Source organism: Gymnodraco acuticeps, unplaced genomic scaffold, assembly GCF_902827175.1.
Source record: "Gymnodraco acuticeps unplaced genomic scaffold, fGymAcu1.1, whole genome shotgun sequence".
In the NCBI taxonomy this organism is placed as follows: domain Eukaryota; kingdom Metazoa; phylum Chordata; class Actinopteri; order Perciformes; family Bathydraconidae; genus Gymnodraco; species Gymnodraco acuticeps.
Window position 1 is genome coordinate 448,596 of NW_022991588.1, and position 20,035 is coordinate 468,630.

Here is a 20,035-nt window from a genome sequence, read left to right on the forward strand (position 1 = left end):
ACATTAATCACTTGTCATGTGTCGGGGCTTTGACAAATGCGGCCCGGTGACCTTGCAGTGACGGCTGTGCAATATGAGTAATGCCCTTGTCTTGATATGAGGCACCACCTCTCAGATCTGCCGCTGGGATGTGATCACGCTGCAGGCTTGAACTCGATCCAAACTCCAGGTCAGCTGGTGTTCTGCTTATCTGTCACAATTGGGTCTGGTTCTCCGCAGCTGGTTTCCAAGCCAGCGGATTCAATAATCAGAGAGGGATAAGTGCATATCACATTTAATAAAGTTACCAATAAAGCTATGTTGTGTGATTTCAGGGAACTCACAATTCAGCAAACTACTTACAAGCAGCAGTACAACATGTCTGTCTTTTTCATTCAGTTACACTTGGGGAGGGATTTTCTGTGCTTCTACTGTTGGCAGTGGTTTGCGTGCACCTGCCTGCATTCACCTCCTGGTGGTGCAGTGGCAGATGGTGCAAAAATAACACAAAGCTCATTCAGGACGCCCAAACTTTAGGAGGAAGGCAGCTGTTTAGATTGATGACTGAAAATTAAGGATTTTCTGGTTTCTCTCACATTAAAATGCTGCTTGCTGGCATAATGCGGAACCTTGACGTTCAGAGTCCCTGTGTTGCATTGCTTCCTCTCTGTGGGGATTGACGAGCATTCCGGAACACTTATAAAACACCCACCGGAACAACACTTTAGGACTAACACCCACTGTCATTTCCTCACGTTCCACACGAAAGCAAAAAAGCATCAGATAAAGAATGTGACGTATAAGATTGGATTTCAGAGGATTTTATGTGATAAGTCCCTCATAAAGCGTGTTTATTTTCTTACAGTCCATGTTTGCTACAACACAGCGCTTTAAGCCAGATGTGTGAAGAAGAACAGATTGTGTTGAAAGGAAATACCCAGTTATGAAAGCACTGAGAGGGATACACACACGCTTACAGCTGTGTGATAACCTCAGTGTGAGAACTTACTAAACCTAAAAATCTGCTGAAAAAAACATCATCATGTAGCAACACTGCATTATCCTCTGCAGAGCTCTCTGCTGAGTGATACAACATAAATAAACCATATGCTGTAGGGACTGGAAGTGGGCCAATAGTGGATTCAATGTTGCGTTGTGAATGGAATCAGTAAATAATGATTCAACACCACCATGATATGTTGTTGCACAGAGAGGGTATCACACATTGTCAGCATATCTCTGTTAAACAATACATAATTCGGTCGTAAATTAAGAGGAAAATATAACACTTTTTCAATAAGTGAATCTGGAATCAGTGTATGTATTTCATGCATTGTAAAACACAGTTCACAGCCACATTTATATCACGTTATCCATGTATTTATGGTCAATGATGGAAGGTTTATGTCCCTTATGTACATGATCTATGATAGATTTTAATAAGGACATGTCCCTATACAGTTCGTTCTCGCAGTAAAGTTGTGTTTGTTACTCTATAATTGTAGTTCCCTAGTGTGTGATACTGTGGTATAACAATTTCATGTCGACCTGTATAGTTTTCTAGTTGTACCAAGCCTACTTGCACGGATTACATAAATATATGATCGCTACGTGTATGTAACCCATCTTTGCAGATGAGAGACACGGCACCCTCAGGCTGAGCAACCTCACTAAAAGCATGTCAGGGAAATACATCTGCAGAGCCATCAACACGGCGGGCTCCGACAGCTGCTCCATTAACCTGGAGGTTATCACCTGTACGTACAGAACACAGTATGCCTACTACACCACACACCAGGCACTGTGTGTCTGAACACTGATCTGTCATCTGTTTCCCAGCTTCCAATGCAGGAATGATTGCAGCTGCTACACTGGGGTCCATAGTGGGACTGGTGGCCATGGTGCTCTTCCTCATATTCATACTGAAAAGGAGAAAGGACACTGAGGAGGAGATGGCCAACGAGATCAAGTGAGACATTTAATACAGCATGTAGTGGTTCACATGTACAAGCTGAAGCTATCCATTACAACACCCCCTTTATACATTCCTCATACAGAAAGTGTATATGCTTTGTACTATACTTTTTTTTACATGCAATAAGGAAGGAAGAGGCTGTACTCATATTCAATATTTTTATTAATTTAACCACTAAATAATTAAGTAGGGCGAGCACTTCCTTTTCCTTGCCTTTTTCCAAAAGCAACATCAGTCTATGCCTCTGCATCTTAATAATTATGACATTGAGTTTATGTGAGTAAATGCAATGCTTTATTCTGGATTCTACTTGAATTTCTATTGCACTGTGTTTCAAAAGGATATGATCAAATATTTGACACGACTATTCTAATCTGGAATCTACAGTCATATCATCAAATAAGATTTAATGTACAAAAAGTGCTTATATAAGTTGCTCCACCATGACCAGCTAAACATAAAATACCATGTTAATCATTTTTACACTATAGGTTTATAATATTATAACACTAAAGCCTCCTAATAAGTACTTTGCTTCTAATAGCTCATTTTGATATCAATGCATTTACAATTAAATGTATATTTTGTTACTTTAATATTATTAAAAGTGAAATTTCACTCAATGTTTGTATTTGCAATAAATGCTGTCTCAGAAGATATAGGTCATCTATATTTTCGCAATACACACAGTTTTGCCAGTACTCAGAAAACAGTGAAGCTGAATGTGTGTTGCCCTATTTCCTGCCTGTCATTTTTGATACTAGTAATTCTAATAATTATGAGTTTTTGCTTTCTCTGCGTTCCTCTCTTCTTTCTTCCTGTTACAGGGAGGATGCTCAGGCACCAAAGAGAGTATCATGGGCGAAGAGTAACACCGGCTCTGACATCATATCCAAGAACGGCACGCTGTCCTCCATAGCCACCAGTCCTCGCCCCCGAGACCCCCGCCATCCTAACTACAACTACCCATACTCCCCGGCGTCCACATCAGACACCGGCTCAGTTATCCACGCCTACCAGCTGCGACCTGGAGAAGCCAACACACTGCAGGGTCTCCCGGGGTACAACAATGGAGGAACCCCACGCAAACATAAGAGACCCTGCAGCACAAATGGGGACCCTGCGCAGCTTCTGAGGAGCCCTGCGGTCGCCAACAGGACTGAGGGGGCTCAGCCTCAGGTGCCCCCTCCCCTCGCTGTGTCCCCACAAATGAGCTGCTCCACTCTGACACGCCTGGGCTCTGTAGCCATCATGGTGCCCCCGCAGAGCCAGGCCGGGTCGCTGGTGTAGGCCGGCCGGAGGACAGGGGTTAGGGGGGAGAGAAAGTATGCCTTGAAACTCAAAAGCACTTTCTCTGTGAAGACTTATAAGGATGTGAGAGAAGAAAACGTCCCTTTGGTTGTTCATTTCTTTTTGTAAGAAATATATTTTTTATTTACTCTTATTAAGAGAACTTTAATGATACCCAGTAGCATTAGGATTTGTAGGCAGTGAACATAAAAGGTCAATGTTTTCAAGAGTTGTTGACTTACTACAGTTTATGGATACTGTAAACCATGTTTCAGTTCATTTGGCAGTTTGCTTAGTTTTGCAGTTCTTGCTAAATATATGCTGGCCAAATTTGTGTAATAACTGTAGCCATACAAGTGTATGATTTCATTTCTACAGCTGTGTAAAGATGCATTTTCAGTCCCTTCTCTCAGGCTAAAGGCACTATGTCAAAATCACAATTCAGGTATTTCAAATGTATCATTCTTGCTTTCTTTGAACCACATGTACGTGTTAAGTGTTCACGTAAGTGTTGTTTTATTTAACCTACTGCAATATCAGTATGGTTCAATGACACTGATGTCTGCTGGGAGGACATTTTTTTATTTGCCTGTTATGGTAGTTGGAATGTTACCAAAATAGTGAGTACAACATGTTGATGGTTTCTTACTATTCTGTTCAAAGGTGTTTGTTTTAACTTGATATAATTACTGTAAACACACAAGGCCATCAGTCAGTGAGATAATATGACCAAACTTCCGGCTGTTGTTCTTGTTTGTTTTCTTGTAAGTATAATGTAGCTCTGAAAAAAGATGTGGCACTAAGCTATGCTGAGGGTTACATGTAGCACTTTTACTGCAGTTTTGATTGTTGGTCATTTTTTTTCAATAAAGTGTTCTGGAGTGTTTCATTTCAGCATGACTCATTATCACTTTACCTATAAATATATTTTTACTCAAGCAAAATAAATCACGTTTAAGGATAGGAAATGTAAATAATTCCTAGTTAAGTGTGCCAATAAAAAGGCTGATTCCTTTTTCTGTAAACTGAGATTATTTTATTTGGAGTGTAATCAGACATAATTTGAAATGTGACAAATACATAACCCATAATACCCAACCCACAGTGGCATTTCAAACGTCATGGATGGGTAACAATTCAGTAACCTTGACTATAAAGGAGATCTAAAAGGCCACTTAAGGCACAGAGATGCTGAGACTGCAAGTGATATACAGTGGAAAAAAAACACAAATCAAAACATCTCGTCACAAATTGTGTGAATCTGTAGTAAGGAGCAGTTTTTTTTTTTTTTTATATTAAAGAAAAACAAGATTACAATATATCCACACTAGCAGAAAATATTTCGGTTAAAAATCAAAACAAAACAATTTTTTTAACTATTCTTAGAACATTACATCTACTAGAGGTGGTGCAGTTACCAGCACGGTGATGCCAATATCAATCCACCAATTATTAAAGGGATTGACAGGATATTTTATACATGAGCCGAACAGGATCAATGCTACTGAATTTGGTGATCCAATGATTTATCTAGCACTGCCATCAGGTTGAACTTTTTGGTAAAGTATTTCATGCTCCCTTCGGGTCTGAAACAACTGGTGATCCCTTACATTTTCACCCAGCACCACCATCAGGTCAAGTTTTTACTTTTTTCTATGACCAAATACTTGCAGTTTGTGTGGGATTCCTATAAGTAACACATGTTAGCATGCTAACAGGCTAAGCTAAGATGGTGAACGGGCTAAACCACAAACCTGCAAAACAGCAGCATCACTGCATGGCAGCACATCCTGAGTGTTCTTTCTGTCAAACATTGTTATTGTTCATTAGTTGCGGTCTGTACTTAAATAAAATATGCTTTTTCTTTTTAAAAATTGTACATAACTTCAGCTTTTGAGTTGAATGCTAAGGTTTGTATGTTAGTGTAATATGCCATTATTCAGCATTTTTTATATGCTGTATAAGCATTTCTTTAAAATGATAGACTGTAATTTATTTATTGCTTTTAGAGGAAGTGTTGGACCTGAGGAAATGTTGACCTGCAGGTGGCACTACATGTAAAGTAAGCTAAGGATTGCCAATGTCATTGGGATTCGTCCTCTTTAAATGACAGCTGTTATTGGAAATCTGTGTACATTGTTAAATGATCATCCCTTGAGCCTTGCTGCAACAGAGTAGTTAAACATTTGAAGATAATAACTAATATCATACTAGAAAAACCTATGTCTTACTGACTGGCTTACCACACGTCCTTAAAATGACCTTTTACACTTTAGGAAACCAGTCACACAGTAACAGGAAGAAAGACCATAACAATATGGTCACTGTTCAAATCACACATATCCAGGGAAAAAGGTTTATCATGATTCTGTCAGCAGATTACGGGAAATGATCATCCTCATCACTTCGTTTGTGCCTTTAGGAGAAAAAAAACAAAGGGTATGAGTCACACAAACAAAACAAGCACATCAACTATCTTAAATAAGAGGAAATCTGTGAGATTACAATCTGATACACATGAAAAACCAGACTAAGGCGACTTAAAAAGGCTCACCCTCGAGGATCTGATGCACTCTGATGTCTCGGACAAACTGCTGCACTGCGTAGTCTTTCAGGTAACCGTACCCACCGTGCATTTGGAGAGCATCGTTGCAGATCTGTGAAATGAATAAAAAGTAAAAAAATGAGTTTTTTTATTGAACAATTCCTCTAGTATTACTGAGTGTTACTTACATTAAAACACTCGTCTGTGGCGAAGAGTTTGGCCATAGAGCAGAGAGAAACGGCATCAGACCGGTTCTCCTGCAGCGCTGTGGCAGCTTCACGCACCATGAGGCGGGATGCAACCAGCTTGGTGGCCATTTCTGCCAGTTTGAATTGAAGATACTGCACAAATGAAAAAACACAGGGTGAAACACAGTGGAAAATTCAAGACAAACTTGTTATCACTGGCAGGAATGTGACCTAATACTGTGGATGGATTGTACGATGTGAGGGTCTAAGGATAGAGGGTGTCGTTTTTTCTCATACTGATATTCTGAACAATCTGTGTTGTTGCATTAGCTGTAAAGTGTCTCTACTGTAGGCTATTTTTATTATATGTACAGCACTTTGGCTCGACCAAAAATCGTTTATAAATGTGCTATATAAATAAAACTTGATTTTATTTGGATGAGGGATCTTCTAACCTGGTTGTTGGAGAGTGTCTCTCCAAACTGCTTGCGTACTAACAGATGATCCCTCGCGAGCTGAACCGAGGCATGTGCCGCCCCAAGAGAACAGGAGGCTGTTGGAAGAGTTTATATGGAAACTGTAGATTAAGAAGCTGCTGTTAAGATAACAGAAAAAAAGTGTTTAGAGTTTGCTTCCATTTGACTATTGATTTTCTTTTTAAGGAATACGGTGTTATTTCTTCTTGGAAAAGTGTAATAATCTTGAATTAAAGCCAACCACCAAGAATCTCCACTTTTTTTTTAAACCTTATGCAGAAAATTTGTTTTTGGACCTTTGCATTTCAAATATCAAGATGATTACTGTCATTTTATCTAGCTATGGGTATACATTACATATTTGGGCATCACTACACACTGGTAACTACTGTACTTTGATAGTGTTCTCCTCCTCACCAATATTAATTCTTCCTCCATTCAGGCCTCTCATGGCCATGTTGAATCCTTGTCCTTCCTCACCCAGCCGATTGATCACTGGAACGGCACAATCCTCAAATATCACCGCCCGGGTCGGCTGGGAGTTCCAACCCACCTGAGAGCAGCGAGTAGAACGGTTACTGTGACTGACTCCTGCCCTCTAGTGGCTACCAGCAAACACTCCAGAGCAAAATCATTAAAGTCAGCAATCAAAGGACTTTACCTTTTTTTCCTTTTTGCCAAAACTGAGGCCTGGGGTTCCTTTCTCTACCACTAGACAAGAGATGCCTTTAGGTCCTTTACCTCCTGTTCTGCACATCACAATATAGACGTCTGTGTCTCCCCCACCACTGATGAAGGCCTGAAAGTCAGACATGTCTCTTGCTTACTGCTTTGCTTTTTAGACAAAACATTTAACCATTATGAAGGCCTAAACACCAGATAGGGAATAGGCAGCTGTGGAATTACCTTCGAACCATTGACGATGTAATGGTCCCCTTTCAGCTGAGCAGTGGTCAGAAGTGAAGCAGCATCACTGCCGCTGCCTGAAGTCAAAGATCACAGGTTTATTGTGATGATAACTGACACATTTCTAAATATACTTTGTTTTGTACATAATATACAATGGACTGACCTGGTTCAGTGAGACAATACGAAGCAAACTTGTCCATCAAACAGAGATCAGGACAGAACCTCTCCCTCTGCTCATTATTGCCAAAAGTGTCTATCATCCAGGCACACATGCTGCAAAGAAAACAGCTTGGATTGAATTGGGAGGCAAATACATGAAATTAATCTGGGAAAAAAGTCTAATTGATTTGTTTTGAGATGATGTAATGATTCTCAGTTCTGATAATTTACCAAACAAAAGTGTCCTTTAAGTTACAACACTTTCTATTGAGTCAGTAAATGTGGTTATTTGGACCCAAAACAACCAGCCTCAAGTCAACCTTTGTCCTCCTTACATTATACACACAAATAAGTCAACGTTTTCTTAATTACAGGTCTAAGTAATGTATGGCATAAGGGGGGGTTTTTACTTGTGGATGCTGATGTAAGCTGTAGTGCTGACACATCCTGTGGACAAGGCCTCAAAGATGATCGATGTGTCCAGCCGAGAAAGACCCGATCCTCCGACTTCCGGCTGGACGTAGATCCCACCAAACCCCAACTGGGCTGCCTTTCGCATCGTCTCTACTGGAAAGATTTCCTGGGGGGGAAATAAATAATACCCATAAATGTTTATGTTAAATTATAACTGTGCACATTGGAAAAATAATTATCTGTTACATCATGTATTTGCATTGGATTAAACAATATTTTTGGCAGTAAAAGAAAAGCTGCTGAGACATGCAGGTTCTCCAGTTAGGTATGAGCTGAAGTCACTTTTAAAAGGCGAAAAATTCCAGAAAGACAGTAATGAGAGCTCAATTTTAGGATTGTCTCCATATGTAAACCAGATAGTTTACAGGTGGGATATTTCACCAAGAGTTTCCTGTGGGATGGTCAAGTGTTATGCCTTGACATCAGCTGACTAATAGACTGTATGGCTTTCTCAAACATACCTTTTGGTCCCACTCTGACATGTGTGGAGCCATTTCATTGGTCGCAAAGTCAAAGGCCATTTTTTGAAATTCCTTCTGTTCATCTGTGAGTCCATGAGAAGCTGTCAACAAAGAGCAGAGAGTGGGGCAAAAAAGTATTTAGTCAGCCACCAATTGTGCAAGTTCTCCCACTTAAAAAGACGAGAGGCCTGTAATTTTCATCCTAGGTATACCTCAACTATGAGAGACAAAATGTGAAGAAAAAAAAAATCCAGAACATCACATTGTCTGATTGAAGAAGTTATTTGCAAATTATGGTGGAAAATAAGTATTTGGTCAATAACAAAAGTTCATCTCAATACTTTGTTATATACCCTTTGTTGGCAATGACAGAGGTCAAAGGTTTTCACACACTGTTGCTGGTATTTTGGCCCATTCCTCCATGCAGATCTCCTCTAGAGCAGTGATGTTTTGGGGCTGTCGCTGGGCAACACGGACTTTCAACTCCCTCCAAAGATTTTCTATGGGGTTGAGATCTGGAGACTGGCTAGGCCACTCCAGGACCTTGAAATGCTTCTTACGAAGCCACTCCTTCGTTGCCCGGGCGGTGTGTTTGGGATCATTGTCATGCTGAAAGACCCAGCCACGTTTCATCTTCAATGCCCTTGCTGATGGAAGGAGGTTGTCACTCAAAATCTCCCGATACATGGCCCCATTCATTCTTTCCTTTACACGGATCAGTCGTCCTGGTCCCTTTGCAGAAACACAGCCCCAAAGCATGATGTTTCCACCCCCATGTTTCACAGTAGGTATGGTGTTCTTTGGATGTAACTCAGCATTCTTTCTCCTCCAAACACGTCTAGTTGAGTTTTTACCAAAAAGTTCTATTTTGGTTTCATCTGACCATATGACATTCTCCCAATCCTCTTCTGGATCATCTAAATGCTCTCTATCAAACTTCAGACGGGCCTGGACATGTACTGGCTTAAGCAGGGGGACACGTCTGGCACTGCAGGATTTGAGTCCCTGGCGGCGTAGTGTGTTACTGATGGTAGCCTTTGTTACTTTGGTCCCAGCTCTCTGCAGGTCATTGACTAGGTCCCCCCGTGTGGTTCTGGGATTTTTGCTCACCGTTCTTGTGATCATTTTGACCCCACGGGGTGAGATCTTGCGTGGAGCCCCAGATCGAGGGAGATTATCAGTGGTCTTGTAGGTCTTCCATTTTCTAATAATTGCTCTCAGTGGATTTCTTCACACGAAGCTGCTTACCTATTGCAGATTCAGTCTTCCCAGCCTGGTGCAGGTCTACGATTTTGTTTCTGGTGTCCTTTGACAGCTCTTTGGTCTTGGCCATAGTGGAGTTTGGAGTGTGACTGTTTGAGGTTGTGGACAGGTGTCTTTTATACTGATAACGAGTTCAAACAGGTGCCATTAATACAGTTAACAAGTGGAGGACAGAGGAGGCTCTTAAGGAAGAAGTTACAGGTCTGTGAGAGCCAGAAATCTTGCTTGTTTGTAGGTGACCAAATACTTATTTTACCAATTAATTCATTAAAAATCCTACAATGTGATTTCCTGGATTATTTCCCCCCATTCTGTCTCTCATAGTTGAAGTGTACCTAGGATGAAAATTACAGGCCTCTCATCTTTTTAAGTGGGAGAACTTGCACAATTGGTGGCTGACTAAATACTTTTTTGCACCACTGTATATATACCATGGTGATCAATATGGAAGGGAAAATATTCCATCATGCACAAATACGGGAGTATTATGTGTGGGCTTTTTGTATTACATGATAAAGGTAACATAATATATTTTACACTTCAACTGTCGTGTATATCTTCAAGCAGCATAGGATGCAGCAATAAGAAAGCATTGGAAACTAGCAAATTCCCTGACAAGACCTGTCTAGGAGTGGGGCGGTGCAAAACTAACCAATGACAGCTAGGTACCGGTAACTGTAACATTAAAGCCCTGAATGGGATGTGTGATTTTACTTTAATGTGTTTTATTCACAGTCAATAATAAACACCGGTCTGGTAGCTAACGAAGTTCAGTGCCATTCAGGCTTTCTTTCACAATAACACACAGTTTGCTCACAGTTTTACTTGTCTGGGACTTACGGTCGACACAAGAAGCTATTCCTCGTCTCTGTGTGCTTCTGTTAAAAGATAAACGATGGTTCCTGCAGATGCTGGAGCTCAATCTGGCAATCCTTGCTAGAGGTCCGACGGTCGCCATGTTTACCTCCACAATGTTATGGGATGTGTTCGTTATGTCACTCTGCCGCTTCTTCTTCTGGAGCTTTAAAGGCGGAAGTCATTCAGCGTTTAAAGCGCAATACCGCCATCTTTGGGGTGCGGGTAACATATTATTCCTGTTTTTCTCTGATAAAATCACATACAATTATACTGATGCTCACATCTGCTGAGAAATATAGTTTCATGTCGCTCGTGAAAGTGTTCATTAGTTGCTCCCTTTGAGGAACTTTGGAGGGTAAGGACTCCAAAGGACATCTATCTCTTACAACACAAACGGGAGAAGCTGGCAATAAATGAAGTGCACCAATACGTTTGTTGACGTCACGTGCTGCTGCTTTCACCGCGGGTTTTGATGGTTGACTGCTTACCGCTGCTTACCTGGAACATTGCTCAGCTACAGGTATGATTTATCAGTGTTTAATCAGAGATGTTGCACTACTGACAGAGCTGCATTATAATCTGTATTACTTTCAAATGCCTGGCGCGTTTAGTTTACACGTGTTGCCAATAGTTCTTGAAGCTAGCTAGTCTCTGCCATCCATGTACGGGTGAAGTTAGTTTTACATTGGGAATTCACTATGTATTCTACATTCCGAGCCCTCTTTCTTTACTGCAGGTATTCCCTTAGAGTCCAGTCCACCATTAAAGTACTGTTTCAATGACACAACACCAATATTATGTTCAGTGCTTCCGTTCCAACTTGCTTATATTAGTGAACATTATGGGTAAAAATATAGTAACTGTGTTATATGGCACACCGTTTTTCCATTACTTACCAATAGCTTCCATGAAACCCAAATATTATTACCACATTGGACAAAAAACTTTGAACTTAATGCTTCTTCTATTATATTATATAAGTTTTTTTTTTTTTAGGAGAGTTTTTTTCCAATACTTTCCATGTAGTGCGACTCCAGACCAATGCATGCTTATGCAAATACAGTGGACAAGTAGTACAAACCTCTTTTTATTAGGTTTTAGTGCATCTTTTATCAAATCCGAAGCTTTTTAAATGGAAAACTCTTGGATATTTTCAACTGCTTCGATATCATGTTATTGACTAAATTGAGGATTGAACAACGTTTGAAGATTAGTGTCTGTTTACAGGATCGTTGTGTGTTTTCTACTTTAAATAATTAGTGGTTCAAAAACTTAGCAGTTGTTTTATAAGACTCTAAAAATGGGACCAAAATCCAATAAAAAAAAAAAAGTATTCATCATCCCTAAGCAAAGGGTTTAGTTGTGAGCCAACCATACTTTGAATGTTGTCACTGTGAAACTGAATAAAAAGATCAGAGTATTTTTTATAACTGTCTTTAAATATCCAAACTAAATCAAACTTTACCACAGATCCCTTACATTCATACAAAACACTATGCACAGCTATGGTATACAAATTGTAAGAATGTTAGAAAACGTGATGCTATTGTTAAGGCATATTGTATTGTCATATCAACCCTGTTATGGACGCTGCTCTATGTTTGAAACCTGTGTCTTTATAGACAGTGAGAGATGCCACCAAAGACGAGGTCCAGAGTGAGTAAAAGAACAGCAGATTCAGGTAAGCAAAGGAAGTGGGAGTCAAACTTATTTTCTGGTACATTATTTTTTAATGATTGACAATTATTGCTGCAACAATAGGCAAAGTCAATGAGGACGAAATGGTTGGAGGCAAGAAGAAAGCTGCAGCTTCTGTTGAGCCGTTAAAAACTAAAGAGAGCTCAGAACCTCCGCAGTACAGTCGCTGGCTGATGAAATCTGAGCCCGAGAGCCGCTTTGAGAAGGAGATTGACCTGAAGGTACAGAGCCTCATCAGCACAGCCTGTTTTCCTAAAAATGTGAGTGGGCTGCACTCCTTTGATGCTTGTTGTTTCATCCTTCAGTTTGGGATCGAGGAACTGAAGGCTTTGCCTGATCAGACTGGCTGCTGGGACGGAGTGCGCAATTATCAGGTAAATCCACACAACTGGCTACCGCTATGAAAAGCTGTTTACCTGAAATAACACACCAATCTATAAAGTATTTTTGATATTTTTTTGATTTTATTCTTCTCTCTGTTCATGGACTTTTCCGTCATCTGCAGGCACGCAACTTTATGAGGCAGATGAAAGACGGGCAGTTGGCTTTCTTTTATCACAGCAACTGCAAGGAGCCGGGGATAGCAGGAATCATGAAAGTAAGTCACTCTCTCCCCCTTCTGATTATATTATAATGATTTAAACAAACCTACAAACATGATATTTAGCTGGATTTATCTTTTCTAGATTGTAAAGGAAGCTTATGTGGACCACACTCAGTTTGACAAGAAAGATATCCATTTTGATGCTAACAGTAAAGCAGACAACCCCAAATGGAGCATGGTAAACCCCCATTTAAGAAGGAAACAATATACATTCATAAAATAATTGAACATAAAGGTTAACCTTGTTTTCTTCTCTTTTAGGTAGACGTCCAATATCAAAGAATGGTAAAGCGTTATATTCCTCTGTCTGAGCTGAAGAAGTACCACCTGCAGCACCGAGCCAAGGGAGGGCCTCTGAAGGACGTGGGACTTTTCACCAGAGCCAGGCTCTCTGTGCAGCCCCTAACCACTGGTAAGTGAATGCATCTTTCAGTGTGCATTGGGCTGCTTATGAACCCTCATTCTGCTTTTTCTCTGCAGAGGAGTTTGAGTTTATCCTGACTTTGGAGGATACGGAGCCTTTGTGAGGATTTGGACCAGATGATGTGAGGATGCAGTGAAATCATGAAGCAGCATAAACATACATCTCTTTTGTTCTGAAGTAATAAATGTGTTGTTGTCAGATGATGGCTTTTATCGAGATTGTAGCGAAACCTCTGGGTGATACTTGCTTAGACACAGCCTTTGAATTGAAAGAAAACAGCAGCAGTATATAAGCTTGTAATGTTTCTTAGGGTTGCCCTTTGCTCACAGAAGGGGTCCAAGCCTTCTTGTATTGCCATTATTCAATTTGTGTATAGAAGCAAAGTTTTATTTCACAGTCTGCACTATGGTCCATCATTTCCCACCCTGTCTGTTAAGGTTTATCATGTCGCAAACACTTCAATTCCTGGAAAACAACAAAGTCTGAGATCTGTTTTTTCTTCCATTTGGCATCAGTTTATTTCACTTCAGGGACAAGGAATACTTGATTAGCATTTTGCAAAAGACAGATAGTTCTACTGTAACTCTTTCTCTGGTTAAAAGACTAAACTTATGTTAAAGAGGCAGGAGGATTTCATTTGCTTGGTACACATAGGCACAACTTTCAAGTCTAATGAAGATGTTACAGAGGATTTAATACTATCAGACCTTAATACAAACACTCTTTCCTAACACCACTGGAATGCTGACGCAAAGCACATGAATGGTCACTCTGTGGCACCGTGTAATGTATAATCAAAGTACACAAGCTGGAACAGGATAAAAGGTTTTAGCTGGTCGTATTTACAAATCAAGACAAATGTGTTCAGCAAGATAAAGCAGTGCAAAGTTATCTCAGATTTCTTGACCTTATAACAGTGTTAGGAATGCATTTATTAAAAGGTGGAATGTTGGAGATACATTTCAGAAAATGCATGAAAAATTCAGTTGCATTGATTAAGAGATTAGAAATGAGTTTACTCAAAAAAGCATTATTTAACGTAACAGACAGCTTAAAAATGCCATAATATCACATGAAAGGTTTTAACAGTGGATATTGCAACAGATGATTAGTTTGATTCCCATAAAGAAAAGAAAAATGCATTATTGAAGGACAAGACCAGCAGCCCGAAGCTGCTTCAAATGCCTCATGCAAACTGTTTCATTGTTCACATACTGCATGTGTTACTGTATGTCGGTCTCCCTTCACTAGCAGCGGCTACTAATAAAACGGCTGCTTCACCAGGTGTAGTATAGTTGACGGCAACCTCCGAGTCTAGTGGACGAAGACTGGAGGTCTGCGGCCCCCTACCCGCTCTCCTCCCTCGCAGCCTGCTCCAGAGCGCTCTCCGAGGCGGCCGAGCCCTCGAACCTCTGAGAGGCGATGGCCGCCTGATGGGACATGCTCTTCCTCACCACGTCACCCTTCCTCCACAGTGTGATTTCCTGCATAGGTTAGGGGAGCACAGGGTTTTGGATGTTTTTCAGTTAATATTACATTTCAATGTTTATTGACTCCTTATCCATAGAAAGGTAAAAACAATGTCAGTAATCCTCGTGTTGCTCTCATCAGTGATTTGACTTTATTTTATCATATTATTATTTACATGTGTCTATCTACTGTCAACACACATGCCATTATTAACTAGAGTGGATTACTGTTATCTAGTCAGTGTTGTATATTTAAAACAATTGAATTGATCTATTAAACTTTTTGTGATTTGCTATACATTAAATAAATAACACATGTACAATGTATAGCTAAATGAAATGCTATACTGACTACGATTGTGTGTAAACAAAAAATAAGAACAATTTTAAAGCAAAAAAAACAAGTAGCACTTCTTCACAGCTAAAATGAATTCTTTAAAATTGCTACTTTACTCAAGCAACAGACCAAAACTAACATATTTCATATAAAACAGAACAGCAGCAGGAACAAGACATGTTTCTCTTTGGCTTGACAAACAACCCAAATGACACATCTTTGACAATCAATTTACAGTTTTCGCAACTATTACTGTTTTTGCAGTAAGTATACAAACATCTACCTGTTGTGCTATTTTGTGCAGACAGAACGTGATACATTTAATGTGCTGACAGACATTAATCAAACCTCAAGATTCAATGTGTCCTCCTTATGTGGCTGAGATCTAACCCTAAATGTATTTTTTCCTAACAACCTAATAACCTAAGACTACATACTCAGCTTCTTACAAGTAGTATGTACAGCAGTATAATTGGGACACAGCTAGTATTTTCCAAGAATGCTTTTTATATTCTTTAGAAGTAGGCATTATTGAAATTATTATGAAACATCAGAAACCTACCTGCTGTTTGAAGTAGCGTCTCTCCTCCTCGTCGATCAGCACCAGGTTCAGGTAGTAGCGCACAGAGAACTTCTTGTTGATGTCTCGCATCGTGGGAGTCAGATCATAACCAGCCAGAAATAACCGGATGGGAATGGACTCTCCTGAAATACGAAATACATTGTTAGAGCAGGTTGGATAATATGAATATTCACTTTAGTAAAATGACTAATAAGTGCCGTTTACCTCTGACCGGAGCACCGTCCATGATCTCGTATTTGGCGATGGTGTCGTTCTCGTGGTACACACTGGGGCCAGTGCCTGTTGTCTCACGCTTGATGATGTCAATCTCCATGTGCTTAATCTTAATCCTCACCAGCAGGAAATAGATCTTCCCCACAATTACATCTTTCAGATGGTACCTACAGTAGGGGTCAAAAGAAGACAAGCAGAAATTAGACAGAGGGCGCTTAATAACAAGTAGTTTAGTAACTGCGTACTAACGTTTGCTTTAAACACTTGGCCTCTGGAACTTGCAATCTGCTAAAAGTTTATAGACAAAGCAAATAGTTAATTCAATATATTAGGAATAATGAAAATAATAGTTAGTTGCAGCCCTAAACTCCATGACTGATGTGGTTATACACTCTGAAACACACTAAACCACTATTGTACACTCTTACACTTGTGTTTGCTGAAAGCCATTTAGGAACACTGTGTTTATTTTGTCTTCCGAGTGTGGGATTATTTTCTGAACTGAATTTGCAATGATTTCAAACTTTGGGTTTAAAAATGTTCTTTCTAGAAAAGACACTTAATATAAACAAAAACGTTAAACTTAAAAGTCGGTTCATGTAAATAAATGGCAACAGATTATTCAGTAATGGTGTGTTTCATCCCTATAATTCTTACTTGGATTTGTTGTACTCAAACTCAATGTGCAGACAGTCCTCAATGCCAACTTCCATTTTAATGGAGGAGTTGAGTTCAGGGTAGGTGCTCAGTGTGTGGACCACAATGTCCATCTCTTTACTGATGTCATTTAGTCGTCTGGTCACTGTGGCACGAAGAAAATATCTGAACATGGAAAACACAAAGCCTTTAAACAATACTGTTCCACATATAACCAATCATTTCTGAGGAACAATACACTTAGACAACACCAGAGGCCTGTACTACGAAGCAGGATTTTCGCTTAGCCGGCTAAATTCAGGGAAAACTCCGGCTTTCCGGTCCTACGAAGCTGGATATCTTTTTAGCAGGCTAGATCTCCATGGTAACTTATGCTTTGCGGCTAACCTGGTCGGGACCAGGTTAGGTTGCAGGCTAAGAGCTCAACTCAGTGAAAGCACTGCCTGCTGACCAATCAGAGCTCAGTGTGCGGAGTTTAAAGCGATCAAGTCATATTACAGGAGAAACTGCCGTCGCAGGAAAGACGGCCGGCAAAAATCACCGACTGTGTGAACGTGAACATTAATAGAATATCACCTCCATCTTCAGAGTAATCTGACTATTATAACATTAGCGTTAAGAAAGCTTACTTAAATATCTGCCACAACATAAGTAACCGGATCAAAGTAACATTAAGTACAGTCCGCGGCATATCACATCATAATGTATCATATATTTCCTTATCTGAGTCAGCTGAGCCGTATCTGGCCGTGCAACACTCACAGTGTCACATACTGTATGCAGAAGTATTATTTTAAGCAACACATTAAGTTGACGAAACACTCGAGTCAAATGTAATTAAAGTCAGATCGTGTTTTAGACGGGGCAGTGATATCATAAACCTGTTAATGTACGCATTCAAACACTTTTTCTTTTACCAGCTGTATTCACCTTGCAGGTGCAGCTCTGTGGCTTTTATCCTGGATAAAGTGTTTAAGTCATGGATGTTTAAAGTTTATCTTCTTCATTTTTGACTAGTATTAAAGTTCACTTTTCATTCAGGAAGTATGATGCGCTGCGCTGTCAGTACGCTTCTCCATGTTTGCGATTGGTCGAATGCTCCAAATACCACCCCTTTCATGTGAACGCGCACCTAACTAGATAGGGCACGGCTGGCTTGAGCGATCCACTTGATAACCAGCGTCGTAGTACAGTTTAGCGAGAGCGCGTATGTTTTGGATTAGGCCAACCGGCTAACTCAAACATATCCAGGTTAGGTTGAACCAGCTTCGTAGTACAGGCCCCAGGTGTTAGTTCAAATGCTCTGTTTGCATATGAAAGGTTAGAGAGTGACACTTACAATCATCCATTACAGCCTATAAACCAGAGTCAATCATCAAACACACCTTAGTTTGACGTTCTGGCCTGTGTAGGACTCGTACGGTTTTTCCACATGAGTGAACTCAAAGTCGAAGGTTTGCGATTGAGTTATTTCACCCGGTCTTGCAAGATCTTTCACCAGGGAAACAAACTCATGATGGTTTCCTCTGTCGTAATACAGCTCTAGAACAGAAAGAAGTTATCAACAAACACAATATAAGAGAAACAAACTTTAAGATTCATTTACCCCTTACATTGGAAACTTTCAAAAGGCTCTGATGTTGTGATAAGAGTTTTGGGCAGATATGATACAATGGGCCATTTTGTCTTTCTATCTTAATGTTATGTTTGCTGTGATCCTTGCAATTGCCAATTCCCCTTTTTCATTTGTGCCCATGTTGAAATTATTATTCCATCAACAGTTTGAGATTAAACTTCAATATCACCTTCATTTGTTGTTGCATTTTAAGTTATTTATTGGCCCCTATCTATAATGTTCTATTGCTTGGAGATATTGTTGGGAGGGTGTTGCTATATTTCTGTCACAGTCATGGCAAAGGTCCAAGGATCATATTGATGATGCCAGAGAGGGCCTGGCCCCAGCTTCTGCCTCTCATACCAGTCTTAAGGATAAGCGTGCAACATTTGTAAAACCCAGAAGATTATTAAACATAATCCATTCATTTTTCTAGCTATTCTGCTAGCTAAACAATAAAATAAGAGTTTACACAAGTTAGTAGCATATGTCTTGCGTTTAACAAAAAAAGTTGGTTAGAACAGTCTTCTGGACATATCTTTAGTAAAGTGGTAGTTGTAATTAAAATACGTTCCCCATGTTTTAACTTTGTGTTTCGGATGCTAAGCTCTGTGACTCTAATGTTATGATGATTGACAACTTGAAAAACACAACTCTTAACAACATCTAAAAGTTAGCTAACCCTATTACACAGAAACAGTTCATTTTTATAACTACATGCATAAAGAGATAAGCAATGTGTATTCATATGTCATTGAAATGCTGTTCAGTTTCCACTCCCCATAACAATAATGTGTACTCTCCTTACTTCCTAATCTAAATGCTTTTTATATTTATATTCCATAACATGGGTGTTGCCACAGGATTGACTGTGTTGTTTACATGAACTGTATGAAATCATTGGTCAAAATATGTATACAAATATCTTAGTTTTTTTTAACCTACCTATTTGGCCAACAAATTCAATTTTGATGCCCTGGTGCTCCAGCCTCTTTCCGGGGTTCTTCAGTGTCACATTCACCTTTCCACTGACAGTCTCGCCATCATAGAAAAGAAAGTATTTATCTTTCTTTCCATCTTCACTTTTGTGTTCAGCTTTCTTCCGCGTTTCAGCGTCATTCAGGACAACATCTATTTCTGCACTTTGCCCAAAACTAAAGAAACTCATCTTGCTTATCGTAACGCCTTGTTAGCAAACTAATACAAAAACCCTTCCAATGTTTTGAACTAGAAAAACACCAAACACACAATAAGGCCTGTGTGCGACCTCAGTTCCCTATCGGAGCACAAAACACACTATTCAACATGGAAAAAGTCGACGATATTTGACAGAAAACTCCACCTTAGCTACATGTCCATACCGACGAAGCAAAATAGCAATACGACGGTACAAGGAAAACGCACAATAACACGTCCATCAGCAAATTAGCCGCTTCCCTTTTTCTTCTGTTGACCTGAATATCTTCAGTGCACGGTCCACATAGGCCACACACTAGTCTGCTCCGTAGTGATGGCAAGTTTCGCGGTGTGAATGTTATATTACATGTTTGTTTTCTGTAAGAAAATACGTTGAATGTTGTCAAATGATCAGGATGTACGCCACCTGCATTAGGTTAACTACTTCCGGGTGGATGTTTTTCAAAATAAAACCTAATGATGGTTTCTGAAACCGGAAATAAGGCCTTCTATATATTATTATATGTATTATAAATGCATTGTTAGTGGTGAAAAAATAAGTATTCAGACCCGTTTTGTTAATAAAAGTAGCAGTCCCACACTGAAAGTCATAAATTCATATTGTTTAACTTTAACTTTTTTGAGTACATATGTTTACCTCTAATAAGACACACTGTAATAA

The 20,035-nt window shown here is 39.7% G+C and overlaps 4 protein-coding genes across 8 annotated transcripts in view; 2 read left to right on the plus strand and 2 right to left on the minus strand.

Moving 5' to 3' along the window:
* esamb (endothelial cell adhesion molecule b) overlaps window positions 1–4,138 on the plus strand; it is a 60,187-nt gene extending 56,049 nt beyond the window's left edge. For both annotated transcript variants that reach the window (XM_034197845.1, XM_034197846.1), the window contains exons 5-7: window positions 1,614–1,736; window positions 1,819–1,948; window positions 2,782–4,138. In XM_034197845.1, the coding sequence (XP_034053736.1) occupies window positions 1,614–1,736; window positions 1,819–1,948; window positions 2,782–3,244 (716 nt within the window). In that variant the 3' untranslated portion in view covers window positions 3,245–4,138. The remainder of the gene's footprint in view (window positions 1–1,613; window positions 1,737–1,818; window positions 1,949–2,781) is intronic.
* A 119-nt stretch (window positions 4,139–4,257) lies between these two features.
* Window positions 4,258–10,873, minus strand: acad8 (acyl-CoA dehydrogenase family, member 8). Its single transcript, XM_034197868.1, has 11 exons — window positions 10,560–10,873; window positions 8,457–8,557; window positions 7,932–8,101; window positions 7,526–7,635; window positions 7,360–7,436; window positions 7,115–7,252; window positions 6,871–7,006; window positions 6,433–6,530; window positions 5,978–6,130; window positions 5,799–5,901; window positions 4,258–5,660 (listed from the first exon to the last, which is right to left on the minus strand). Exons 1-11 carry the CDS (start codon window positions 10,675–10,677, stop codon window positions 5,605–5,607), a joined length of 1,260 nt encoding a protein of 419 aa, XP_034053759.1. The 5' UTR covers window positions 10,678–10,873; the 3' UTR covers window positions 4,258–5,604.
* thyn1 (thymocyte nuclear protein 1) lies at window positions 10,809–15,112 on the plus strand. 3 transcript variants are annotated; one of them, XM_034197872.1, is made up of 9 exons: window positions 10,809–11,097; window positions 12,200–12,258; window positions 12,339–12,496; window positions 12,581–12,649; window positions 12,781–12,873; window positions 12,962–13,057; window positions 13,141–13,291; window positions 13,360–13,424; window positions 14,588–15,112. In XM_034197872.1, the coding sequence occupies exons 2-8, from the start codon at window positions 12,210–12,212 to the stop codon at window positions 13,404–13,406; spliced, it is 663 nt and encodes a 220-aa protein (XP_034053763.1). In that variant the 5' UTR covers window positions 10,809–11,097; window positions 12,200–12,209; the 3' UTR covers window positions 13,407–13,424; window positions 14,588–15,112. The 3 variants fall into 3 exon arrangements, with proteins under 3 accessions (XP_034053763.1, XP_034053762.1, XP_034053765.1); XM_034197871.1 differs by lacking the exon at window positions 14,588–15,112 and having other exon boundaries at window positions 13,360–13,504; XM_034197874.1 differs by lacking the exons at window positions 12,962–13,057; window positions 14,588–15,112 and having other exon boundaries at window positions 13,360–13,504.
* On the minus strand, window positions 13,796–19,799 carry vps26b (VPS26, retromer complex component B). 2 transcript variants are annotated; one of them, XM_034197870.1, is made up of 6 exons: window positions 19,123–19,799; window positions 17,948–18,104; window positions 16,563–16,727; window positions 15,897–16,072; window positions 15,672–15,814; window positions 13,796–14,787 (listed from the first exon to the last, which is right to left on the minus strand). In XM_034197870.1, exons 1-6 carry the CDS (start codon window positions 19,343–19,345, stop codon window positions 14,650–14,652), a joined length of 1,002 nt encoding a protein of 333 aa, XP_034053761.1. In that variant the 5' UTR covers window positions 19,346–19,799; the 3' UTR covers window positions 13,796–14,649. The 2 variants fall into 2 exon arrangements, with proteins under 2 accessions (XP_034053761.1, XP_034053760.1); XM_034197869.1 differs by having other exon boundaries at window positions 15,897–16,075.
* Between the last annotated feature and the right edge of the window lie 236 nt (window positions 19,800–20,035).